Genomic DNA, 24,853 nt, shown 5'->3' with positions numbered 1-24,853 from the left:
CTTATCAAGAGGCTCTTTAGTTCCTCTTCACTTTTTGCCATTAGAGTGGCAACAACTGCATATCTGAGGTTGTTGATTATTTCTCTGGGCAATCTTTGAATTCCAGATTATTTTTTATCCAGCCTGGCATTCTGCATGATGTACTCTGCATGTAAGTTAAATAAGCAGGGTGACAATATACAGCCTTGTCATACTCCCTAACTTTGAACCAGTCATTTGTTCCATATCTGGTTCTAGCTGTTGCTTCTTGACTTGCATACAGGTTTCTCAGGAGACAGGTATGGTGGTCTGATATTCCCATCTCTTTAAGAATTTTCCATGGTTTGTTGAGATCCACACAGTCAAAAAGGCTTTAGCATAGTCAATGAAGTAGAAAGTACATGTTTTTCTGGAATCCTCTTGCTTTCTCCAGGATCCAATGAATGTTGGCAATTTAATCTCCAGTTCCTCTGTGTTTTCTGAACCCAGCTTGTCCATCTGGAATTCTTAGTTCACGTACTGCTGAAGCCTAGCTTGAGTGATTTTGACCATGACCTTGCTAGCATGTGGAATGAGCTCAACCGTACAGCAGTTTGCATGTTCTTTGGCATTGCCTTCCTTTGGATAGCACTGTCCCCCATCTTTTCCTAGAGTCAGGGGATTAGAACCTCAGGCAATGCCACTTTTGGGGACCAAAAGAAGTACACACCAGCCCCCAGTTTTAAGGAACAAAGCAGCTCCTTTTCAGCCAAGGCAGCACACAACTGTCACGTCCCTTCGCCAAAGACCCTGGAAACGGTGGTGACAGGAAGGAAGATGGAGCCATTCTTCAAAGCTTCATGGAGAAGAGAGAATGGCTAGGTGTCTGAAGGCAAAAGAGGACGGGGAAGGGAAGAGGACGCGAGGGCGACAGGCTCGGCAGCACTGGGGAGCCGCAGGCAGGGCGCGCCACACTGCGGGGCGCCCGTGTGGGGCGCCAACCACCCTCTGTGCTTCGGCTGTTTCCAGCCTCAGGGCAGACTCCGCCAACAACGGCAGTGGTGACCGGGTCACAGGCTTCCCTCTGCTTCTCTTCCATGTCCCTCAGTCTCTTCTCCCAGGGTTCCCATTGCTTTCTCTCCTTTCTTCACTGTTTCCGCTTACTTCCCCCATCAAATTCTGTGATCATATATTTATAAGCATGTCATGAGATAAACAGCCTGACAGCACAAACATGGATAATACAGCACTATTTATCACCTTCCGAGATTTCATTAACAGTACTATATTAGTCCAGAGGATCCCTAACTACGTCACGGCCAATTCAATATCCACAAGACGAGGATACAGTCAACTTACCCAAGGGATTGGCACCAATAAATACATTTGCAAAGTTCATCTTCGGCATCTGGGTCAAAGACTGAATGTAGTTTCTTGCCTGTAAAACAAAGGGTTTTCAAAATGGTTTTGTTCAATATTTTTACTGCTCTCAAAGATTCCTGGTCCTGTCATAGAGCAAGTGTTAACTGACAAAGTCTGCTAGCGTCAATGTTTATGAATGTTGTGGATATTCATCACAGACTTCTCTCTCACTGCCATCCTAACCTTCTTATTTACCATCATCATCTTTATTTATTCCTGCTATCTCCCAGTTAAAATTTCAAGTGAACTAAAGTGCTAACCAGCTAAGTTCCCTTTCATTAGCATTCTGGTCACACGATCAGAAGTTTAAAATTATTAGGCCAAGATATCTAAGAAGTAGCCCTTCCTGAGACAGTCTTCCTAAAAAAGCTGAAGTTGGCATAGGGTTTAGTATTCCCAAAGAAAGTCTAAGATCAACCATCTTTTGATGAGCTGATCTCAGCAGGGACTCTCAGTATATTAAAAGGATGTCAGTATTAAACCTTGTCAACAAAATATTTTTGGTAACAAGGAAATAAACATAAGCTTTATATTATGCTAAGAGGTTCAAACACATTTAAAAAAAATATTTAACCAACTTAATAAGAGTAATAAAGAATAGTGGATTATAAGTTACACAGCTTAGGCAGAAATCTTTCCCCTACCACTTATGAGATACATCTTCTTGGGCAAGTCTTAACTAGCATATCAATGACCTCATCTGTAAAATATTAGTATTATTATTAGATATCAGTATTTGGCTTGCCTATATCATATGGTTATCCTGATACTCAAGCAAGATAAAACTAGTGGGAGAGCTTCCAAGTAAAAATTTTGACACAAAAGAACATTTATATACAAATTCAGATTTTATAATGTTTGGTTCTTGGGGTGGGACAGACCTGAATTACTTACTCTCTTTTAAGTCCTGAGTTCTTCATCTATGAAGTGGGATTAACATCAGTGCCAACCTCAAAGGGCTGAAGGGAGGACTTTGTGATAACAAACCAACAGCCTCCTCAGCACCGTCCTTGGGTTCAGAGGCGGAGCTCAAATAAACCTCAGCTGCTATCACTGTTGCCTTTAGAAAGGAAAGCCTGCTCTCATTTCCTAAGGATGCTTCAACTGGATAATTTCTAGACTTTATTCTAAAACTCAAGGTGCTAAAATACTTTCAAGGACTGATAGCTCTTAATAAAGGCAAAAATAAAAACTGGTCTTGAGAATAATCATATAAATACAAATGGTTCATAAATGCGTGCTTCACGTATTAGCTATTAAATCTATGACCTTCCCTGTTTCATAGAAAAAAAAAAAATCTCATGATCAGTCTGAATAGCTGAGATAAAACTTCTTTAAATCTAAACTACGTCCTTGAAATTCCTGTTTTTAATACAGCTCAACAGTAAAGGTATATATGTATCTTTATGTACGTATGTATACACAAACACATAACAAGGTTAGAAAAAGTTCTAGCTGCTAGGGCAACTTCATCTTTTTAAATTTTTAAAAATTTACATATATATATAAATTAGATCTCTAATACTAATATATATTAGTTTCAGGTCTGTAACAGTGATTCAAACTTCTTATACATTATATTCCATACAGAGTTATGCTGTATTTCCTATCCTTGTAGCTTTCTTTTACACATAGTAGTTTGTTCCTCTTAATAACTTCACCTTCTTAAACACCGTGTGTAGAGCAAACAGGAGACGCCCTCTTTGAGAAGCAGCTGAGAATCTTTTTGATTTGAAAAGAAAGCTCTAGGAATTGAACTATTGACAAGCCTGTTATCCCTTCCTACTTGAGCATGCATATAAAAGGGAAAACAGAGGTGAGAGAGACCACGTCATACAGAGAACAGTCTTACCTCTAATAAGATAAATGAAAAGACTAGCTGAATAAAGCCATGTGGCCAACCTGATTCCCAAAAAGATTAAGGACATCTGAAAAAGAGGTGCCCCAATCACCTCTGATGGTAAAATGAGACTTAGATTAAATAGCCAAGCATTGGCAAAAAAAAAAAGGTACCTAACCCTAAATGTTCATAGTTTTCTACATTATTTGCATATTTTATCTTAAATAGAGAACTTTTCAGCATTAGATATTTTATAGGTGTTTTTAAATAAAGGCTCTTCTTTTGGTCATTAAGAAAATGGATAAATAGGAAAACATGCTAACGGCCTTCAGTTAATACACCTCCAATTAAACATTATTCAATGGTAGCATACCCTGACTGTAGGCATAGGACCCTAGGAAAACACAAACCTCCTCTTGAGCACTAAATTCATAAATAACATCATTTTCTATGAACAAGCCTATACATTATATTCTCCATTCACAGGACGTCAAGTGTTGTAATAGCACATAGGCAGTCTTTGCCTTAGTCGCCCTAGAGGCGCATGCAAACATTCAGTGACGTTACAATCTGTGTTGGTTATACAGTGGCAATAAAATGCGAATGTGGCCTTCTGAATTAGATACTCCTGCAGTCAATTTGTTCTCACCTCATGGCTTGGCATCCTGTTAATGAGATAAGCAGGGGGAGTCCCCGTCAGACGCATAATCTGCTGAAGCTGGTTAATATCTTAAGATGCCTAGTCAAGGGCATTGTTAAGCATACAGTGCAAAAAATAACTTTCAACTCAAAAAGTTTTAGAAAAGGCCAAAAAGCCACCCCCAAACAAAAAATCTACTCCCACCCACCCCACCCACCCCAGGTCAGAGCCCAAGGCTGCACGTGAAAGCATGCATCTGTGAATGGCATGAGTTAGTAGCCATGGAGCCAGTGATGGGCCAAGTGGAGAAGAAAAACTTTTTTTTGGTTTTAGCATGATCTTTAACATTAAATATTTACGCTCCCTGGAAAGAGACTGCCCCTTGATCCGGGATGCCAGCCAGAGAACTGTTTCCGAGTACTGATGGCCACAACCTGTTTGCTTGTGGGATAAATGAAGAGGATTCAGAACATTTTGATTCAACTTCAGACAAAATAAAATGTCCAATGTAACCATTTCAGGTACAGGTTAAATTTCTGTGGCACAGGTTCTGGTGATTCTCTAAAATACCACCCCTCCTAATCTAAGACCAAGGTGGTATGCGTGTTGATACGCAAGGCCAAGCTTCAAGGACAGCAGTTAGTGACACATTTAAAATACGTGCCACAAACACACAGTGATAAGTGAAGGGGAAGTGGGGGGGATGAGAAGCTAACAGCAGAGACAAAACAGAAGCCGCAGCTGCTGCCGGTGTTACAGCATGCCACAGTGATTTCTCCCACAAGTCCCTTTAACAGGTGAACAGACTGACTTCACTTAAAAAACATCCGGGAGGAAGCTGGCAAAACACTGAGTATCTGATCTGACAAAGGCAGAACTCTGAGGTTTTCCAAATGTATGCAGATGTAGGTACACTGCACTCTAACCTTCTCTCTTTTAGCTGGCCCATCAATTTTAACACAACCACAAGACCTGTTTATCATGTGTTGCTGTTAAAGCAGAGTGGTGGGATTTTTAAAATCCTCAGCACAATAAAAACCTTTGCATATTCCCTTTCTTGGTATTTATTAATTCCCTCCTCTTGTAGCACCATTTCCAGTAAGTACTGTAATCAAATAATTGCACTTCTTTGTGGCTTCTCTCAATGATCTTTCCAGTTGAGCTCATCCTCAGAACTTAAATTCCTTAGTGGTCAGATTACTACAAACACATGTTTAAGGCTGGCTGTTAGGAAAGAGCTGGAGCCACGGCTCCACCCTGCCTCTCACGCTCCCTGGCCCAAAGACAGGCCAGCAAATCCAAAAGATGGTGTGAAGTTCTTCTAACATTCTCAATAAATTCAGGTTTACCTCTAAACAAATTACATAACAAACAGTACTCTGCATGCTAAGAGAAAGAAACAAAAGGGGCTCACTAACTAAACCAGCAACAGTAGTATCAGCTGGGTTTTAAAATGTTAAAATCCTGCCACCTTTCTCTTTTCTATGAACAATAACTTGGTCTGTACATTTCCGTGGTTTTTTTTTTTTTTTGGTCTCCTTTAGTCAAATAGGTTATTATATCCCATTTTTGTCAGGAGTTCAGGAATAAAATATTTTCAGCAAAAATTTTGAGAGTGAGTCAGTGAAAGGGCTTTTGTCTTCTTCATATGATTTATTTTTTATTTTTGTCCTTTCACTGATTAGGTATTGGGTCACCACCAAAAAATATTCTCTGGACATCCATCATGACTCATTTACCCCCCTTCTCACGGCACATGCTAACTTGTTCTCCGTCAGTCCAACTATTACTGTACTCTTACTCAGAATGTCCTAGTATTTACTGACTGAATTCCATCAATCAATAATAATGACATCACTTCACTACTTTTCAGGAGTAAGGAAAATACCTATTGGCTTTCTCTGTTTACTACATTCCTTCACTAATATGTTTTTCACGTTGAAAAGCTTTAAACAATTTTACTCACTTGGCTTTGCTATTTAGACATCATGTTTCACACATCATGTGCTTCTACGATAAACTGGTACTTGAGCAGTATTACTAACATAAAATTAATCTTGTCTACTCTTCTCAATGTTTAAATTACTTTTTATGCACTCACTGTAACTACGTAGGAGGAATATTCTTATTCCTATACTCAATGCAATGTTATTTAACTTCTGTGTTCTGATACTCAATTTATTATGCTCAACTCTATGCGAGAGATGTTGAAATGTATGATGTGCCCTATTTCACATACAGACATTTCATTAATAGGGCAGGCACTTTAAAAAAAAAAAAGGATTACAACAGGTAAATACTATCATTTTATACCCACCCTTTTTCTTCCAACAGCACATATCTCTAGGGCAGATGGCTAAGGGCGGGTGAGAAGACTGAGAAAGAGCTGCTAGTGGCCATCTCCAGACAGAGGATGCACTTGCTATCTCAGTCTCATGAGCACTATTCAGTAATAAACTGAGCTCCCCCCCCTAACCCCACTCTCTCTTGCCCCCGTGTCCTCTCTATTAGACAATCTTTCTAAGCAAAGCATTTAAAACAAAAAGGCACCGTCCTCTCTAAGCATTGTCTCATCTCTTCTTTGATTCACTCCAATCCAGCTCCTGCGTTTCAAAAAGCAAAAAGAAAACACTCCTGGCTGACGCTCTGGTCGATAACTCTGACAGTGACTTTCAAAACAGTGTGCAATCGCATGAGATTAAAGTTTAGAACATGTTATCAGAACATCTGGGATGTAAACTCAGCTCTGTCAAGTGACTCAGTGCATGACTCGGGCAAGTCCCAGTCTTCCTGTGCTTTTGCTTCCTCATCTTAAATAAGTACATGAAACAAATGAAAAGCCTGCCTCTGGCTACCCAGCAGTCTTTCCAACAGGGCAAAGGAATCCTTCAGTCAGAAACACTGGGAGGAGAATCCAGAAGGCACAGCTGGAACTTGGCTTCACAGCTCTTTTCCCCTTTTCTCCAACTGCCTGGCAGCAGACATATGGGAAACGGGAGAAAGACTGGGCTTTCCTAATTTCTCTCACGCCTGTGGCCCAAGAAAATGACCAAGCAAGCCCAAGTAAGCCAGAGTCACATTCCCATGGCTTCTCTCTAAATGCCTGCTTAGAAGCAGGAAGGCATTGGCTCCAAAGCTTTTTCTCAGGGTACTCAAACTTGTAATTACACAGGCAGGCTGTGGGAGAAGCATTTACAGCCCTCATCCTGTGGATCCGAGGTGTTAGGAGTGGGGATGTTACCTCTGACGGTCTGGAGACAGGGTAGATACAGACCCCTGTGGAGAACACACACCTTACCCAGGATGTGCAAGTTGTCTATTCCAAAGCAATAAAAAGCAAGTAACTCCTGGGAAAGGGCAAGGGAGTGCGGGCAATGCACTTTCCATTCTTTTAGTGAGAAAGCTAGACTGACAGAGGGTAAAGCTCATGCTTTGAGGATAAATACTAACCAAAAAAGTGAAAGGAGCCCTTGAGTGAAACTCTGAGAAAGATGATGTCAGGGTTGGAGAATGGAGACAACAAATTTTCCATCTCCTGGAATGAATGAGAATCTCAAATCTCACTTACTGTGATACAACTGCCCAACACAAGCTCCCATGCTCCAGTATTGTACCCAGATAGAGAGAAAACAAAACACACTCATGCATGTGAGCAGGCAGGTACATGTACACACACACCTCATCCTGGAGTCAGCACACAGAGGGCACATGTGCTTACAAACATACCCAGGTCAAAGTACAGATTGACAGAAGGGAAGTGGCAGAGGCTCCCAACAGGGCAGATAATTACAATCAAGGCATCAACTCACAGACTCTGAGGAGATTTTCTTCAAAAGCTCAGCCCCTGGGGTTCCAACGAGTCTTAAAATGAGCTTCAACTGATCAATATCTAATGGTGGACTATAAAGGAAAATGTTGGGACAAAATAAAAATGAAAAACAAACAAAACAAACAAACAAAATACCCCAATAACAAAAACTTAAAACCCCAAACCAAGCCAAAAAGGTGAATTTATCTAGGTCAAGGTTTCTGCAGGATGGTCACTTCAAGTAGAACATGCTCCTCCTGTACAAATTTTCAAAAGCTACCACACACACATACCCGACTTATATTTATTTTGTGCATCTGTCAACATCCCGTCAGTAGAGTTAAGCAGCTGTAGCTGGGTACTTAGCTGCCAAAGACAGCAGGTGAAAACATAAAAGCAGCACTCAGTCCATACGCTCAGCCCACACCTACCTCCTTCCCTTCCACCAAAGCACCAGGAGCCAGTCAAGCAAAGAACACCAGTCAGCAGAGGGCCACAGAGAAGGAAGAAGCAGAGAGCACAGGAGTTAGGGAAATACACAAGCCTACCTGTGAATATTCCTCTAAGGCTTGACCTAAGGAGCCTGTAATATGACAGGGACCTGCAAAGATCCCAGAGCCTAACCAGTTGAGATGTCCTCCTGAGAGCCTCTCCTGGCTGCGGCATGCAGAGGACTGTGAGCGACAGTGGCCAGCAGAGGGCCCCACCAGCCCACCACAGCACACGTCCTTCGGGAGTGTGGTAGCAACACGGCACACACGAGGCTTGAGGCTTCGACCTTACAGAAATGTACTGACAAACCTCACACCCCCAGAGCTCTACACAACAGGCCGCAACACCCAAACCTTTACTGTGCAGCCAACTCTTCCACACACACTCACTATGTACGTGCGTAACTGACCAGAAGTCGGGAACTTTCCACCTATTCTGACTGCTTTTAGCCTTGCCTATAAAGCTAAAAGGAGGGGAAAAAATCTTATAAAATAACTCAGTATTTTTTTTAATGACAATTTAAATGTTATCCATGCATGTCTATACTGACATTCAGAGGGAAAAGGAAGAGAGGATGACTATCTCCTGACTCTTGTCATAAAGAAAACCTGTCAGGTTTTGCAGGATTAACTCGTTCTCAACTTCGGGCCTCAGCTTAACCTTCACTTCCTCAGAGAAGCTTCCCCTACGCCACACAAGAGGCACTGCCTACCTGGTCACCCTCCATCTCAGCACAATGCTTGGGCTCCTTACGATCTGTAACTGCTTTGTTTGCTATTGACTGTCACCTCCACTGATCTGAGAGAGGGACTCTGCCTGCTCACCACTTGTTCCCAGCGCTCAGACTACCATCTGCTACATGCTGAGCACTCAAAATATTTGAGAAGGTACAGCAGGATGGAGAGGAGGGAGAACGGAAGAAAAGACTTCTGTTTATGATTAGACATATGAAGGCAGTACAGTGCAGAAGATAATGGCCACTGTGAGCCATAGCTGCCGGAGTTACAGGAATTGGTTACGCAATAATAACTTGCCCTATTCTTTCTTCCCCTCCAGATATGAAACTGGCTTAAATGCAAGAAAATTCTAGACAAGAGTCAGCAACTCAAGCTGTACTGGAACACAACCATGCCCATTCGTTTATGGACTGTCTATGGCTGCTTTCAGCTTATGTGGCAAAACTGGGTGGTTACAACAGAAACTGTATGGTTCTGTTGTAACAGAAGACCTTCTGTGGTGGCTCAGATGATAAAGAATCTGCCTGCAATGCAGGAGACACAGGTTTGATCCCTGGGTTGGGAAGATCCCCTGGAGGAGGGAATTGCTACCCACTCCAGTATTCTTGCCTGGAGAATTACACGGACAGGGGAGCCCACTCACAGAAGTTATTTCTGAATTAAGAACAGTAGAGAATAGCATTACATATCAACTATACTCCAATATAAAATAAAAACTGAATTAGAAAAAAAGGAGATAAGTTTTTTCTTTGCAGAGGGCAAAAATCAATGTGTTCTGGAGGCTAAAATTTCAATACTGAGGAAAGAAACTGAACTACTTTAGAGAGTCAAGTTTTATGCCCCCTCTGAGGAAGACTCTAGGCTGTGGGTTTCTTAAGAGTCTTACCTTCACCCCAATATACCTGAAAAGTAAGCTACTCCTACTGGTCACAGTGGTCTTGAGAGCAATGATTTGGGGGACCCCATGTCCTTTTCTACCTCAGCCAGTAAGAAACAATCTCAGGGCTGAAGAATAAAGCCCTGAATCCTCAACTTCAAGTTCACAGCCTTTGCTGATTTGGCATCAAGAGTTTTTCCTGCCTCTCCCCTCAAACTATTATTCCTTCATGCACTCAATGTTTCAACTCACACCAAATATTCCAGGCACTTTTAAGCTTCCAACTCCTTATTTATCCAAGTCATAAACAGCAATACCCTCCATTCTCCCCTCCTAGCAAACCTTTTCTCTTATTTACTTTTCAAAGTCCTGCTCAAACAAGAACTCTGCCTGCCATGAAGTCTTCTGCATATCTTGAACTTGAATTAATCTCTGCTGCTTCTCCATAACTTATTTATACTCTATTACAGTATCTGTTCACTCTGTCTTGTTTTATAAGCAGAGAACAGACATTCATTCAAACGACTTCTGTAACTCACGTTCTGCTAAGTATGATCATTCTGGTTTGGAGGACAGGTACCATCTTATCTTTAGCACCTTCCACTGAATAGCTCAATAAATATTAACTGGAAAGGTCTTCCTGTAATAGACTTTTCAAAGCAGCTCCACCCCTCTGTCTTGCCCTCAAAAATCTAGAATGACTGTACTCTACTGGGAAGTCTATATACAAAACAGTCAAGAAAAGTTGCTTCATTTCATATGCAAATGCTCATCTGAAATGTTTACACTCTAAAGAGTATACAAATACAGCGCGATGAGAGCATAAGGGCTACAGATAAAGAGCGCTGGTACAGCATGACAGTCGGTACTTAGGAGATCAGCGAACACACAGTGCGAAATAAAAGCCTACTTAGTAGCTAAAAGCACGCGCATCAAGAAAGTCAAAGCTGCAAACTTCAGAAGAAATCACCATTGGTTCTCCAAGAGCTGGCAAATCCACTGAAATACAGGTCAGTCTTCCAATAATACCAGCTACAGTAAGGCCACTACAATTTGTCCAGGCAGTTAAGGCCAGAAGGAACTTCAGGTAACTATATAAGCAGAGCAAAGCAGAACTTACCACATTATGACAATTAGTTATTTCCACAGCAAGCCATCCTTCTTACCAGGTTTAACCCCGTTTTTCCCTAGATAGCAGATATTTTTTACTGGTAGTTAAAAATGTGTTTTAATTGTAATAATCACAATGTCAAAATTTTAATTATAAATCTCCTGATTCTTCCTTAAACAACTTAGGCCTAAGGTTACTCTTTAGGTCCTCTGTAACAAAAGTAAGAGGTAGTCAGAATGAGTAGGTGAGGGAAAAAACCTAAGGGTAATGGGTTATTTGGAAGGAAAGTAAAAGAGGGATAGATAGTCTATTCACTTCTAAATGGTCTAGGCAACTCCCAGGAGATTTCTGTAAACCAGAGAGTTGAAGATACTAAGAAGTAAGCTAAGCCCCATTCTAGTCCATCCTGTCTGTCACCAGAAGAATTTTCACAGGTCAGTGTTCCACCTTTGCTTCGTGGATTTTTTAAAAAGTGCTGCTCATAAGCGGTATCAAAATAGATAAATAAAAGGACCATTTGCAGAACCTGAGACTATGGCTGCTTAAGAGCAGCAGTTTTAAAAAAAATCCACGAGGCAAAGGTGGAACACTGACCTGTGGAAATTCTCCTGGTGACAGACAGGATGGACCAGAATGGGACTTAGCCTATTTCCTTCTCTTCTCAGTCATCAAATAGTCATTTTCACTGTCATACATGGAAGATTTCTTAAGGTGCTTTAGGTTTGTGGAGAAACCTGAGAATTCCAGCCTTTTCAAATGGGGGAATACAATCTCAAGTTAGAAAAGAAAAGGCAAGAAGTAACCTAGTATTTTTCTTCTTAAACATTAGGACACTTGCTTTTGGTGTCTGAAGGAAAACTGTGTTGTTGTTTTTTTTAATGAGAGACTATTTGAAACCAGCGTCTGAAAGAGAGGGGTAGTTGTGCCAGGAAGGGGGATATACAAAAGTTTTGGCTCTACTGGCAATATTTTATCTTGTAATCTGGGCTACATAAACACAGGTGTTCATTTATTATTTCTTGTCTTTTTGTATGTCTGAAGTAGTTCATAAAATGTTTGAAAAAAATCAAAAGAAGAAATAAATGAACTAGAATTAAGGAACAGATACACAGAAAATTAATTATGGAGTAGAGCAGCAAGCTGATGGCAAGAACCCCATTATCTTAGTTAATGTCTTAAGAGTGCCATTTCTATAAAAATGAAAGAAGCAAAGAAAAGTTTTACACATGAAGGAAATTCATTTGATTACCTAGAAAAGGAAAACAATAGTAAGCCAAGGCTGAGATCTCTGGAAGGGAAAACAGTATTTGACAGGTCATAGGGTCATGAAACTCTCTCTCTTCCGTAGGCTGCAGACTGTTAAGCGTGAGTAATAACATTTCCTAACTGGCTTACTCTTTTCAGAACCAGTGGCTTTCGAAATAAGTTAGCACTATACCTGAAGAACACATTCTGGGTCCTCACTCTCTTCTAATATAAAGTTCTCTCGGGTGTGTCCACTCGAGATATATAGTCAACTAGACCAATGAGGAAGGGCTCCACTCTTAAATATAATTAGCTTTAAGACAAAAATTAGTGTATCTTATCTCTTTAGGGAAATGCTAAGGATTATTAACAACTAGTAACAAAGGAATCTTGGGAATTCCCTAGACTCCAGTGGTTAGGACTTGTACTTTCACTGCTGGGGCCTGGGTTTGATCCCCTAGTTGGGGAACTAAGATCCTGCAAGCCATGTAACCCCAAAAGAAGATTCTATCAAGAAGACTAATCACAGAGGGGAAAAAAAAAGAGAGAAAAAAAGTAGAATGGGAAGGTGACTTGCAGAGATCTAAAACTGCATAAAATATCAAGAGTCACGTGATTAAATTTTAATGTAATCTAAATGAAATCTAATAAAATTTAAAATTCAGATCAACACTCATAAAACTATGAATAGAACTCCTTGCCATGATAAAGAGTATTTATGAAAAATGCAGAGCTAAATTATACTCAGTGATGAAAGACTGAAAGATAAGAACAAGACAAAGCTGCCCACTTTCAGTACTGCTATTCAACCCTGTACTGGAAGTTCTCACTAGAGAAACTATATAAGAGGAAAAAAATAAAAGCATCTAAATTGGAAAAGAAGAAGTAAAACTCTCTATTTGCAGATGACATGATCTTACATGTAGAAAAACCAAAGAATCCACAAGAAAGCTACTAGAGTTCTCAGCTTTCAACTGTGGAAAGTTGCAGGGTACATGATCAACAAATAAAAATCAGTTGTGTTTTTTATACACCAACACTGAACAAATCAAAAAGAAAATTAAGAAAGCAATTCCATTTAAAATAGCATCTTACAGACATTAGGAAAATACCTAAAAATAAATTTAACTAAAGAGGTAAAAAACTTGTCCACTGAAAATTATAAAACATCACTGAAAGAAATACACCAGAGAGCAACTAAGTCCATGTGTCATCACTATTAAGCCTGTGCTCTACTGCCTGGGAGCCACAACTGCTAAGCCCATGGGCAGTAACTTCTGAAGCCTGTATGCCCCAGAGCCCATGCTCTGCAATGAGAAGCCACCACAATGGGAAGCCCCCCCAAACACGAAGAGTAGCCCCACTTTCAGCAACTAGAGAAAAGCCAGTGCAGCAACAAAGACCCAGCACAGTCAAAAATGGTAAATAAATAAAATTCAGCCTTCTTGGTAGACATGTTTAAAGCCTATCCTCAAATTCATATAAAATTATAAGGGAGCCCAAAGTGCCAAAAAAAAAAAAAAAATCTTGAAAACGGGAACAAAGTTGAAGGACTTACTTACTTACTATAAAGCTACCATAATCAAAGCGGTGTGGTACTGCTATAAGGGTAGATATTCGGACCAATGGAATAGAACTGATCTTTGACAAGAGTGCCTAACCTATTCAATGGAAAAAAAAATAATCTTCAAAAAATGGTCCTGGGACAACTGAATGTCCATATGCAAAAGTATAAAGCTGGACCCCAACCTCACATCACATACAAAAATTAACTCAGAATGAACTAGAAACCTAAATATAGGAGATACACACAAAAATTCTTAGTAGAAAATGCAGTAAATCTTCACAACCTTGAATTTGGTAATACACTCTTAGAAATGACACCAAAAACATGAACACAAAAGAAAAAATATATTGGAACTTCATTTAAAAAAAACCTTTGTACATCAAACGACATTATTAAAAAAATGAATAGACAGCCCACAAAATGGGAGAAAATATTTGCATATCGCATATCTGGTGAAGAAGGCTTAATTTACAGAATATATAAAGAACTCCTAAAACTCAACAACAAAAAGACAACCCAAGTAAAAGGTGGGTAAAGGTCTCAAACAAGTATTTTTCCAAAGAAGACATACCAACAGTAAACATAGGAAAAGATACTCAACATCATTAGTCATTAAGGAAATGCAAATTAAAACCACAAAGAGATTCCATCTGGTATCTCTAGGATGGCTATAATTTTAAAAAGCAGGATGGAAGGGAGGGAGGGAGGGAGGAAGAAACAGCTGTTGGTGAAGATACGGAGAAACTGCCCATTCATCACTGGTGGGCATGTAAAACAGTGAAACTGCTGTGACAAACAACGACTGCTCTGCTCCTCAAAAAAGCTACACACAGAGTAACCTCATGACCCAGCAATTCCACTCCTAGATACACAGCCAACAGAAGCGACAGGGGGAACGCAGAGAGGTAGCTGCACTTCAGTGTTCCCTGTAGCACTACCCACAGCAGCCAAAGGGGGAAACAACCGAGCGTCTGTAAGCACACGAATGGGTAAATAAAATATGGTATAGCCACACAGGGGATAGTATTCATCATAAAAAAAGAATGAAGGTTGATCCATGCTACAATATGGATGAGCCCTGAAAACGTGCTAAGTGAAATAGTTCAGACACAAGAACACAAATATTGTGTGAGCCCACTTAATATTAAATTTTTAGAATAAACAAATTCTTAGAGACAGAAAGTAGAAGAGAGGTAATGAGAGGCTATAAGAGGGAATAGGAAGTTTTTGTTTAATGGGTACAGCTTCTGTTAGGGGCGATGAAAATGTTTTGGACATAGACAGATGCACAGTTTTATGGATGTAATTAGTGCCACTGGATTGTATACTTTAAAAGGATTAAGATGGTAAATTTCATGTTATGTTTATTTTACCACAATAAAAAAATAAAGTGGCAAATTATATGTGAAAACACTTGACTACAAAAATATTTTTAATTCAGCTTCTAAGTTCCACTGGCCACATTTTAAGTGTTCTACAGCCACATGTGGCTGGTAGCTACCAACCACCATACTGGACAGTATATAAATAAACTACTTGTAAGACCACAGAAAGTTCTATTAGATGGTTCTTATCTAGAAGCTAAAACCACCAGTTTCAAATGCAAGATGAATAATAAATGAGGCAAACAGGGAGAGAACTGTGTACTCAAGTAAAGAGCAAACTCTAGAGGCTGCCTTGGCATTCAGCTGCATTTTAAAATCATAAATAGGCAGTAGCTGTGTGCCTTTCTGAGCAACAGAAGAGTGTGTGGGGCCAGCACATTCTGCAAAGGTTTTAAGAGAATGAGTTTTAGAAATTAGGAGAATAGGCAACAGATAGAATATTGGAAAGAAACGGAGACCTGAGTCAGATACATTCGTATCCATCTTTTCTGGGTTCTTATAGCTTCCTCATCTATAAAAACAGGGGGCCCAACTAGATGTTTCTTAGCATCTTTCTAGATCCCCAAGTGGATAATTCTAGATTCTTAACTTTTATCTCATCAGTACCTAAAAAAAAAAGAGGAAAAACTACTAAGTAACTTTCAGTCTGAAAGATTAAAACTAAAATTCAACTTGGTTAAAACTCTAGTTGTACTCAACACTGGATGCATAGTAGAATCAACTGGGGACTTGAAAAAGTAACAGAAAACACTTTCCTCTCCCCTTGTCAGGCAATCAAAGCTACATCCACACAGGTAGCAACTGACAAGAAGGGAGTTATACATATTACAAATACAAATCTCCCAAATTCAAGTTTCCTGATCCAGGAGAACATCTGCCTGAAAAGGAACCAAGTAGAAAAGGAACAGTGTATTACTAAAATAAAAATTTTGAAAAGAATTCTCATGTATTAAAAAAGAGAATCTCCTAGTAAAAAGCTTAAATGCTAGGTTTTCTTCCCAAAGCTCATAGAGGGAAAAGAAGTATGCATAAAAAGGAACACTTCTTACAGAGGCCAAAAGTTAGCATTTTAAAAGGGTTGATCCATCAATGGGCACCTGTAATGAGACAGAACCAAAGGCAATCACAACTGCTTTGAAACCTTTATACCAGTAGCCTGTCAAGGGGATCCATTCTTTACTAGCTGTTAAAAAAACTTTAATAAAACAAAAAAACACAGCCTTTAATGATTTTTAAGTAGACAATAAAGTGGGAAGGTGAAGGGGAGAAACTCTTCCCAAAGATCACTGATGAGGATGATGGCTAACATCTACTGGCAGGCCCTGCTCCCAGTCCTTTCCAGGTCACCTCACTGAATTCTCACATGAGGTATGTACTATGATCAGCATTTTACAGTTAAGGAAACCAAGAGACTGAGGTTACACAACTGGCTCAAAGTCAGAGGGCCGGAAGTAAAAGAGCTAAGTAATATCAACCCTGGAAGTCTGATTCCAGAACACGTGCTCTTAACTAGCATGCTTTACTGTCCGTGTCTCTCCACCACTTTGTGGTGGACAGCTTGGTTGGACAGTTTGGTTGGACAGCTCAACCAAACTGGTGGAGAGCAGGTATGAGTGTCTGCGACCAACTGTAGATGGACATACGGAAATAAAGGAAAGGAAGGGGCAAGAGGAACAGAGAAGAACATCAGAGCAGAATGCTCAGGAAGACAGAGTAAAGAATGCAACTCAGAGGAAAAGGAAAATCACAAACTGTCCCTCATTCTCTTAGCTTAGACTACAATGTGTATGTCAAATTTCTAAGAAACAGGTATAAGGTAAATGAAACAAAGGATAAAGGGGAAACATTAGGTATTAAAATTAGAATCCAGGGATGAGAAGGAATAAGGTGAGCCATATAGGGAAATTATACTCTGTATCAATCCAGTAATATTCAGAGGGAAATTGACAGCTGAGGGAAGAGGCTTTTCATTTTCAGTTCATTAGCAAAATACATTCTAGCAGAAGACAGTTAGAATACGTGGATTGGTGAAATGAACATCACCGTCACCCCAGAAGTATGATCCCAACTGTAAGCCAGTGAACTGACATTCTGGTTTATAAACTCAGTGTGTCTGCTTAGGTGAGATGCTAAAACAGCTTTTAGGTCTCTAACTGTGATAGAACACAGGCAACGGCAGCATCTCTAAATGCTCAACCAAACTGGATGAATTTAACCAAATTTAACCAAATGAATTTAACCAAATTTAACCAAATGAATTTAACCAAATTTAACCAAATGAATTTAACAAAAATCTTCAGATCTAATTCTAGATATAAATTTAAAAATGTTTTCTTGCCTAAACATCTTCCCCAAGTGGAACTGATGAGGGTTACGACAAATCACATTTTGATGATATTATTACTAAACTGTGAAATGGGCATGCAGCAGATAGAAAAGGGACTAAAATAAAGGGGTTGTGATAAACTATAGACTAGACAATAAATCTGGAAGTAAATTAAAGTTTGGTTACAATCTGGGATAAAAACAAAGTCATGCTGAGGGGAGATAAAGGTACACGACAGGGTGACCTTATCTTCTTGCTTTTATTTGTTTTTGTTTTTATTTTATTTTATTTGTTTTTAAGCAACAAATTAAAGAAGTCAGCAAGTGTATCATTACAAGGACCAAATACAGCCTTTTTAATACATAAACCAAATATAAAAGCAAGATATCCCTGATTTATAAATGGTTATCTTGTGCTCACTGAGTGTTGGTACAGACAGACTAAACCAGTCATTGAGGTTTAGAACTTCTCACCAACATACTCAGTTGCAGAATGGCTGTGGGAAGATTAATAAGGAACCTGCAGCAAAAAAGGTGACATATGAAAGATTTTAAAGGTTTGCCAGATTATGAGGAACTTTTCCAAATCATAAAAGTAAATTGCAGCCTCTTTCTTGGCAAGGCAAGATACTCTGCAGGAGGGCAGATCTCACAATGGACGATAGAAACAAGTAACGTTAAGTCCTTCCAAGAGACAGGTAAAAGCGATACACTTCCATGGACACTAAAATACAGACAAGAAACAAGAACCCAAAACTTTTTAAAGGATACGGTCTGTACCAGGAAACAACGTTCTTCCAGTCAACAGCTCGGCCATTATGCATCCCACTGACCAAATATCAACTGGCAAAATTAAAGAGAAATAAAAGTATATACAAAGTCACTCTTATCAAACTTGGCTACAAATGGAACTACAGCTGGGGCTGAAACACTCTAATTAATATTTAAGGTATCTGAAGTTCAACACTCATACTCAACATTTTTATACAAATAAATAAGCTAAAACCTTCACGAAAATTAAAGGGCTTCATAGGTGGGCTAGGTCAAAACACAGTTACGGCAAGAGAAATAAGCTGTTCACAAAGGGGCAAAGGTTTCTTACTGGTAGAAATGGTGGATTCTCCCAAGTAATATTGAAAGTTAATATTATGAACCCAATGTCTTCAGGTAGAATATGAATATGAAAGAATATGTTCAAAATAAGTAAAAAGCCAATTAAATCACAGAGTCTGAAAAACCCTACTTTCTCTGAGCAACTGAAATATCCTCTTTTTGTAGACTTAAATGTTTCCTGAGGGAAGAAAAAGAATGTTCCCTCCTACTCCCCCATCTCCACTTCTGGGAACCCCAAATATACCTAACATGGTATCAATAAGGCCCTAAGTAACCAGTTCAAGGAGTACCTGTCTGGTTGTAATGCATCCAGTTCAGCATGATCTCAGGAGCCCTGTACCACCTGGTGGCCACATAGCCTGTCATTTCATCATCTGTATGTCGAGCCAGTCCGAAATCCAAGATCTAATGAGAAAAGAGCAATCAGGCACTGAACAGTCCAACTCTTAAGGCTTGTAAAGCAGGAGGGAAAAAACTGTAGTACATAATAAAAAGCAAGAACAACAAAGCATCTGCATAACATATTTCCTGGTCCGTGCTTAGAATGCATGGGGAACACAGCAAGAATTTTAAAAAAAAAAATGAAATTACAAAAAAATGAAACAAAAATGCTCTGCTTTTGCACTTATCCAAGAGCAATTAAAATATATGTTCCACACGAACATGAATATTCACAGCAGCTTTACACAGCTCTGAGGGGAAAAGCACTTGTGTCTATCAGTTGTCTTGTTTACTTGCCAAGTTGTTTCTGCCTCTTTTGCAATCCCATGGACTGCAGCCCGCCAGGCTCCTCAGTCCATGGTGTTTCCCAGATAAGAATACCGGACTGGGTTGTCATTTCCTTCTCCAGGGGATCTTCCCGACCCAGACCCAGGAATTGAACCCGTGTCTCCTGCACTGACAGGTGGGTTATTTATGGCTGAGCCACCAAGGAAGCCCTGTCTATAAACAGGTGATAGATAAACAAACTGTAGTACAGTCATAAAATGGATCTACTTGGCAACAAAAAGGAATAAACTACTGATACACACAATACAGATGGATCTCAATAATACTGCACTAAGCGAAAGTCAGACACACACAGAAAAATACTGTATGATTCCACTTGTATGAAACTCCAGAAAAGATAAATCTAGTGTCAGAAAGCAGATCAGTGGTCGTCTAAAGTAGGCGTAGAGGGGTGGGGACCAGCTAGGAAGGGGCACAAGGGAACTTTCTGGAGGGATGGATATGTTCTTTATCATAATTGTGCTGGTTACAGAGCTATAAAAATTTTCATATGTACACTTAAAAAGTTGCATTTTATTGTAAATTTTGTTTCCAAATAATTGAGTAACATGAGAAATGAAACAAAGAAAAAAATTCCAGAGCTGCTTGCTCTTTATAGATTATCTCTTGTTTGAATTATTTTGAAAGAGTGGGTTTCTGCCTTTTTTTTTCTCTTCAGATCAGATCAGTTGCTCAGTCACGTCCGACTCTTTGCGACCCCATGAATCGCAGCAGGCCAGGCATCCCTGTCCAGCACCAACTCCCAGAGTTCACTCAGACTCACGTCCATCAAGTCAGTGATGCCATCCAGCCATCTCATCCTATGTCGTCCCCTCCTCCTCCTGCCCCCAATCCCTCCCAGCATCAGAGTCTTTTCCAATGAGTCAACTCTTCGCATGAGGTGGCCAAAGTACTGGAGTTTCAGCTTTAGCATCATTCCTTCCAAAGAAATCCCACTGCTGATCTCCTTCAGAATGGACTGGTTGGATCTCCTTGCAGTCCAAGGGACTCTCAAGAGTCTTCTCCAGGACCACCGTTCAAAAGCATCAATTCTTCCGCACTCAGCCTTCTTCACAGTCCAACTCTCACATCCATACATGACCACAGGAAAAACCATAGCCTTGACTAGACGGACCTTTGTTGGCAAAGTAATGTCTCTGCTTTTGAATATGCTATCTAGGTTGGTCATAACTTTTCTTCCAAGGAGTAAGCGTCTTTTAATTTCATGGCTGCAGTCACCATTTGCTGTGATTTTGGAGCCCAAAAAAATAAAGTCTGACACTGTTTCCCCATCTATTTCCCATGAACTGATGGGACCGGATGCCATGATCTTCGTTTTCTGAATGTTGAGCTTTAAGCCAACTTTTTCACTCTCCACTTTCACTTTCATCAAGAGGCTTTTGAGTTCCTCTTCACTTTCTGCCCTAAGGGTGGTGTCATCTGCATATCTGAGGTTATTGATATTTCTCCCGGCAATCTTGATTCCAGCTTGTGTTTCTTCCAGTCCAGCGTCTCTCATGATGTACTCTGCATATAAGTTAAGTAAACAGGGTGACAATATACAGCCTTGACGTACTCCTTTTCCTATTTGGAACCAGTCTGTTGTTCCATGTCCAGTTCTAACTGTTGCTTCCTGACCTGCATACAGGTTTCTCAAGAGGCAAGTCAGGTGGTCTGGTATTCCCATCTCTTGAAGAATTTTCCACAGTTTATTGTGATCCACACAGTCAAAGGCTTTGGCATAGTCAATAAAGCAGAAATAGATGTTTTTCTGGAACTCTCTTGCTTTTTCCATGATCCAGCGGCTGTTGGCAATTTGATCTCTGGTTCCTCTGCCTTTTCTAAAACCAGCTTTATCTCAAGAGGACTGCTTTCTTGATATTCATACTATAATTCTCCTTTTTTATCACTAATATATTAAATTTCTAATTTAACTTCATTTTAGAATGAAAACAAGATACCTGATACTACCTTCAATATCACTCAAACTAAAGCTTACTAAATAAATCTCCAGTTTAAATTTCAAAGTCTAATGATATTCCTAAGGACAATATAATATGAAGTTCCAGATAAAAAGTCATGGCTTTATAAATTCATTCCCTTTATAAATTTGCCTGGCTAGTCAAACATATAATTACAAAGTGAAACAAACAATTACCAGTGTCACTTCATCCTACCTTCAGCTCACAGTCTTCATTCACAGCTAGATTACTAGGTTTTAGGTCCTAGGAAGCAAGAGAGGACAGGATCAACTTTATGATGCTTGATGAATTCTCTCCCTAAAGGTAATGATGAAGAGCTAAACATAAAAGACTTGATCCAGCTACAAACAATTTCCATTCTATAGTCACTACCTAGTTCTAATTAGCCTTAAATAGGTAAAACAAAACAAAAAACCTATATATCCTCTTTCTTTACTTAGTTTAAACCTAGAGTAAAGTTGCAATCAGTCAATATTTCAATAGCTAAAATACTTAGACTAGGATCTTGCTATCTCCCCACCGACCATCCCAATAATGTAATCAAAATACAATACCTACCCTGTGAATTATGTCGGCTGAATGTATATACTGTGAAAAAGCACACACACACACAAAAATAATCAGTGAAAGAAAAAGTTATCTCCAACCTCGTATCATATTATATGACATATCTGAAGTGCGTTTTTACTTTTTTATGAGTCAATAATGCTAGGATTAAGAGCAGGATTAGAAATCAGAACAAGTAATTATCAGTAGTCTATACTCTGACCATAACTATGATTTCTGTACCATCAACTCTATTCATAGAGCTGGAGTATGAGTGAAATACAGCTTTCAACCTATTTTCTGGTGGGTGCTCTAGAGCACAATAAGGACTCAAAGTTGCTAAATATTAAAGGGGGTTTAATTTAAAAACACTGTTTTTAAATTAACCCCTTTGAGGATATTCCCACCCCGCCCCCCCTTTTAACCCTCAAATTAACCCCTTTGAGGATATTTTCAAAGTTTCAACATGACACTCAACAGATATCAGATTATATCAAGAAATTATTATTACTGTTTAGATGTAATGAAGAGACCTTAACTCTCAGACATGCCTATATAGAAGTATCAAGGGGGTGGACCGATATGAGGTCTAGACTTGCCTTAAAATAATCCAGGGTTTAGGGGAATAGGAAAGGAACAAGATTAGCTGTATTTTGGTAATTGTGGTTGCTGAGTAAACACAGGGGTTCATTATACTACGATTGTACTTGTGATTATCGTATTTTAAATCTTCCATGAGAAAAGTCTTGTTTGTTTTCCCTTAAGCCCTAAATAGAAGGGAAAGAGGGAGAATTCATTTCTGAAAATTATTAGTCTGTACCTTGAGACCTCTGAGAATCTGGTAGATAAGGAACTGAACATGGTCATCTGTAAGCTTCTGACATTTCACGATGTTGTTCAGATCTGCCCCCATGAGATGGGTCACCAGGTACCTAAAAATTAATGGAGAGTTATACAATAATCCAGAACCTTAAGGAAGCTCTGATCTTCATAAGACTATCAGAAGTCCACTCAATAAGTACCACTGCTGCTGCTGCTAAGTCGCTTCAGTCGTGTCCAACTCTGTGCGACCCCATGGACTGCAGCCTACCAGGCTTCTCCGTCCATGGGATTCTCCAAGCAAGAACACTAGAGTGGGCTGCCATTTCCTTCTCCAATAAGTACCACAGTGACAGCTAAAAGCTTAGTAACTATTGATGGAGGGCTCATTTTCAACATCACTGTTCTAACTTTACTGCCTGTCATCTATTTTTCTAAAAATTTTTATACTTGTTCCAACTTGCCATCTTTTCCTAGGTTCTCTAAAGACAAGAGAAAAAAAAAAGCAGGGACTTCCGTGGTGGCGGGTGCTTCTCTGGTGGCTCAGTTGGTAAAGAATCTGCCTGCAATGCAGGAGACCTGGGTTCGATCCCTGGGTTGGGAAGATCCCCTGGAGATGGGTATGGCAAAACGGCATGACAACCTACTCCAGTATTTTTATGTGGAGAATACCATGGACAGAGGAGCCTGGCGGGCTACTGTCCATAGGGTCACAGAGAGTCAGACACGACTGAATGACTAACACTTTCACACTTTCTGTGGTGGTAGAGTGGATGAAAATCTGCCTGCCAATGCAGGGGACACGAGTTGGATCCTTGGCCCAGGAAGATCCCACATCCTATGGGCAACTAAAGCCTGTGAGCCATAACTACCAGAGCCTGCATGCCTAGAGGCTGTGCTCCACACCGAGAGAAGCCACTACAACGAGAAGCCTGTGTATCACCACGAAGAACAGCACCTGCTCACCACAAGTAGAGAAAGTCCTAGTGTAGCAACAAAGACCCAGTGCAACCAAAAATAAAAGTAATTATTAAAGAAAAAAAGAGAAGATGGAGATTGGAATGATATCCATGTTTGCATCAGTTTTCTTAAAAACGATATTATTGCATGAGAAATGTACGCTATAACTAAATGCATGGCCATATTTTTAAATCCACTGTTACATTTTCCACTTCATATTGCAGGGTCTAAAATAGGAGTATCTTCAAATAAACTTATTTACAAAACAGAAACAGACTCACAGACATAGAAAACAAACTTATGATTACCAAAGGCAGGGGGGGAAGGATAAATTAGGAGTTTTTGGATTAGCCGATACAAACTACTATATATATCTGAATCACTTTGCTGTATACCAGAAGCTAACACAACATTGTAAATCAACTACACTTTGGTTAAAAAAAAAATAAAAATATCTTTAAATTTTCAAATTATAACTCTTCTTTTTTAGGAATGACTGGAAAAAGGATGCTGGCCACTGACAATATTCCTGCACTTACTTTAATGAAATATTTTATCTACAAGGCAGTCAGACGTTCTAGTTTCTCCTCACAGGTGCGGCGCTGCGTATTTTTCATCCTGTCCTCACGTCACAGGATTAGGGAATGATGACATTCAAGCCCAACAGGTTTACCACAGATATTCTAGATGCAGTGCCCCACCCACTCATTACTGTATCACACTGCTGTGGGAACATAAAAACCACACTTAGTACTAAACAAGTGGAATTTTTAAAAATTCGGTTAGGTTTTATCTACTAGAAGAATCGTTACCCATTCCTGAGGCGGAATGTATATCAGCTGAGCTATTAAAAGAGAGTCTGATTTCATTTCTCTTCAATTACTATTTTTTTTAATATGTTATTTTTGTCTGTTTGTTTTAGGCCACCACATGGTTTACAGGATCTTAGTTCCCCAGCCAAGGACTGAACCCAGGGCCTTGGTAATGAAAGCGTGGAGTCCTAACCACTGGAACACCAGCAAATTCCATTTTTATTTTTGATAAATTTGGAAGAAAAGAAACCAAGCCAGCAATTTAAATATACTATTAATGCCTTACATGGCTATATATGTGTATGACCTGTCTTCACACACACCCCACTATATTTATTACTTTCTTTCCTCAAACAAGAATTTTTTTTTCCTATTTCTTAATTTCACTGTTCAGCTATTATGGTCAGTTCACAATTTCATGAAGAGTAATAGGATTTAGCATAGAT

The 24,853-nt window shown here is 39.6% G+C and overlaps 1 protein-coding gene across 7 annotated transcripts in view; it reads right to left on the bottom strand.

Annotated features, from left to right (window-relative positions):
* MAPK14 (mitogen-activated protein kinase 14) overlaps positions 1-24,853 on the bottom strand; it is a 75,331-nt gene that overhangs the window by 7,272 nt on the left and 43,206 nt on the right. For 3 of the 7 annotated variants that reach the window (XM_010818123.3, XM_059880390.1, XM_010818124.4), the window contains exons 4-10: positions 22,637-22,748; positions 21,829-21,858; positions 21,466-21,513; positions 18,811-18,925; positions 18,179-18,250; positions 7,670-7,749; positions 1,318-1,396 (exon numbers count right to left, since the gene is read on the bottom strand). In XM_010818123.3, coding sequence (XP_010816425.1) covers positions 1,318-1,396; positions 7,670-7,749; positions 18,179-18,250; positions 18,811-18,925; positions 21,466-21,513; positions 21,829-21,858; positions 22,637-22,748 — 536 coding nt within the window. Of the gene's footprint in view, positions 1-1,317; positions 1,397-3,869; positions 3,950-3,992; positions 4,302-7,660; positions 7,750-18,178; positions 18,251-18,810; positions 18,926-21,465; positions 21,514-21,828; positions 21,859-22,636; positions 22,749-24,853 lie in introns of those variants that run through there. The other 4 variants (NM_001102174.1, XM_015459772.3, XM_059880392.1 and 1 more) reach the window with 4 other exon arrangements.

Source organism: Bos taurus, chromosome 23, assembly GCF_002263795.3.
Source record: "Bos taurus isolate L1 Dominette 01449 registration number 42190680 breed Hereford chromosome 23, ARS-UCD2.0, whole genome shotgun sequence".
In the NCBI taxonomy this organism is placed as follows: Eukaryota; Metazoa; Chordata; class Mammalia; order Artiodactyla; family Bovidae; genus Bos; species Bos taurus.
Note: the sequence above shows the minus strand (reverse complement) of the source record. Positions and strands in the feature narration are given on the sequence as shown.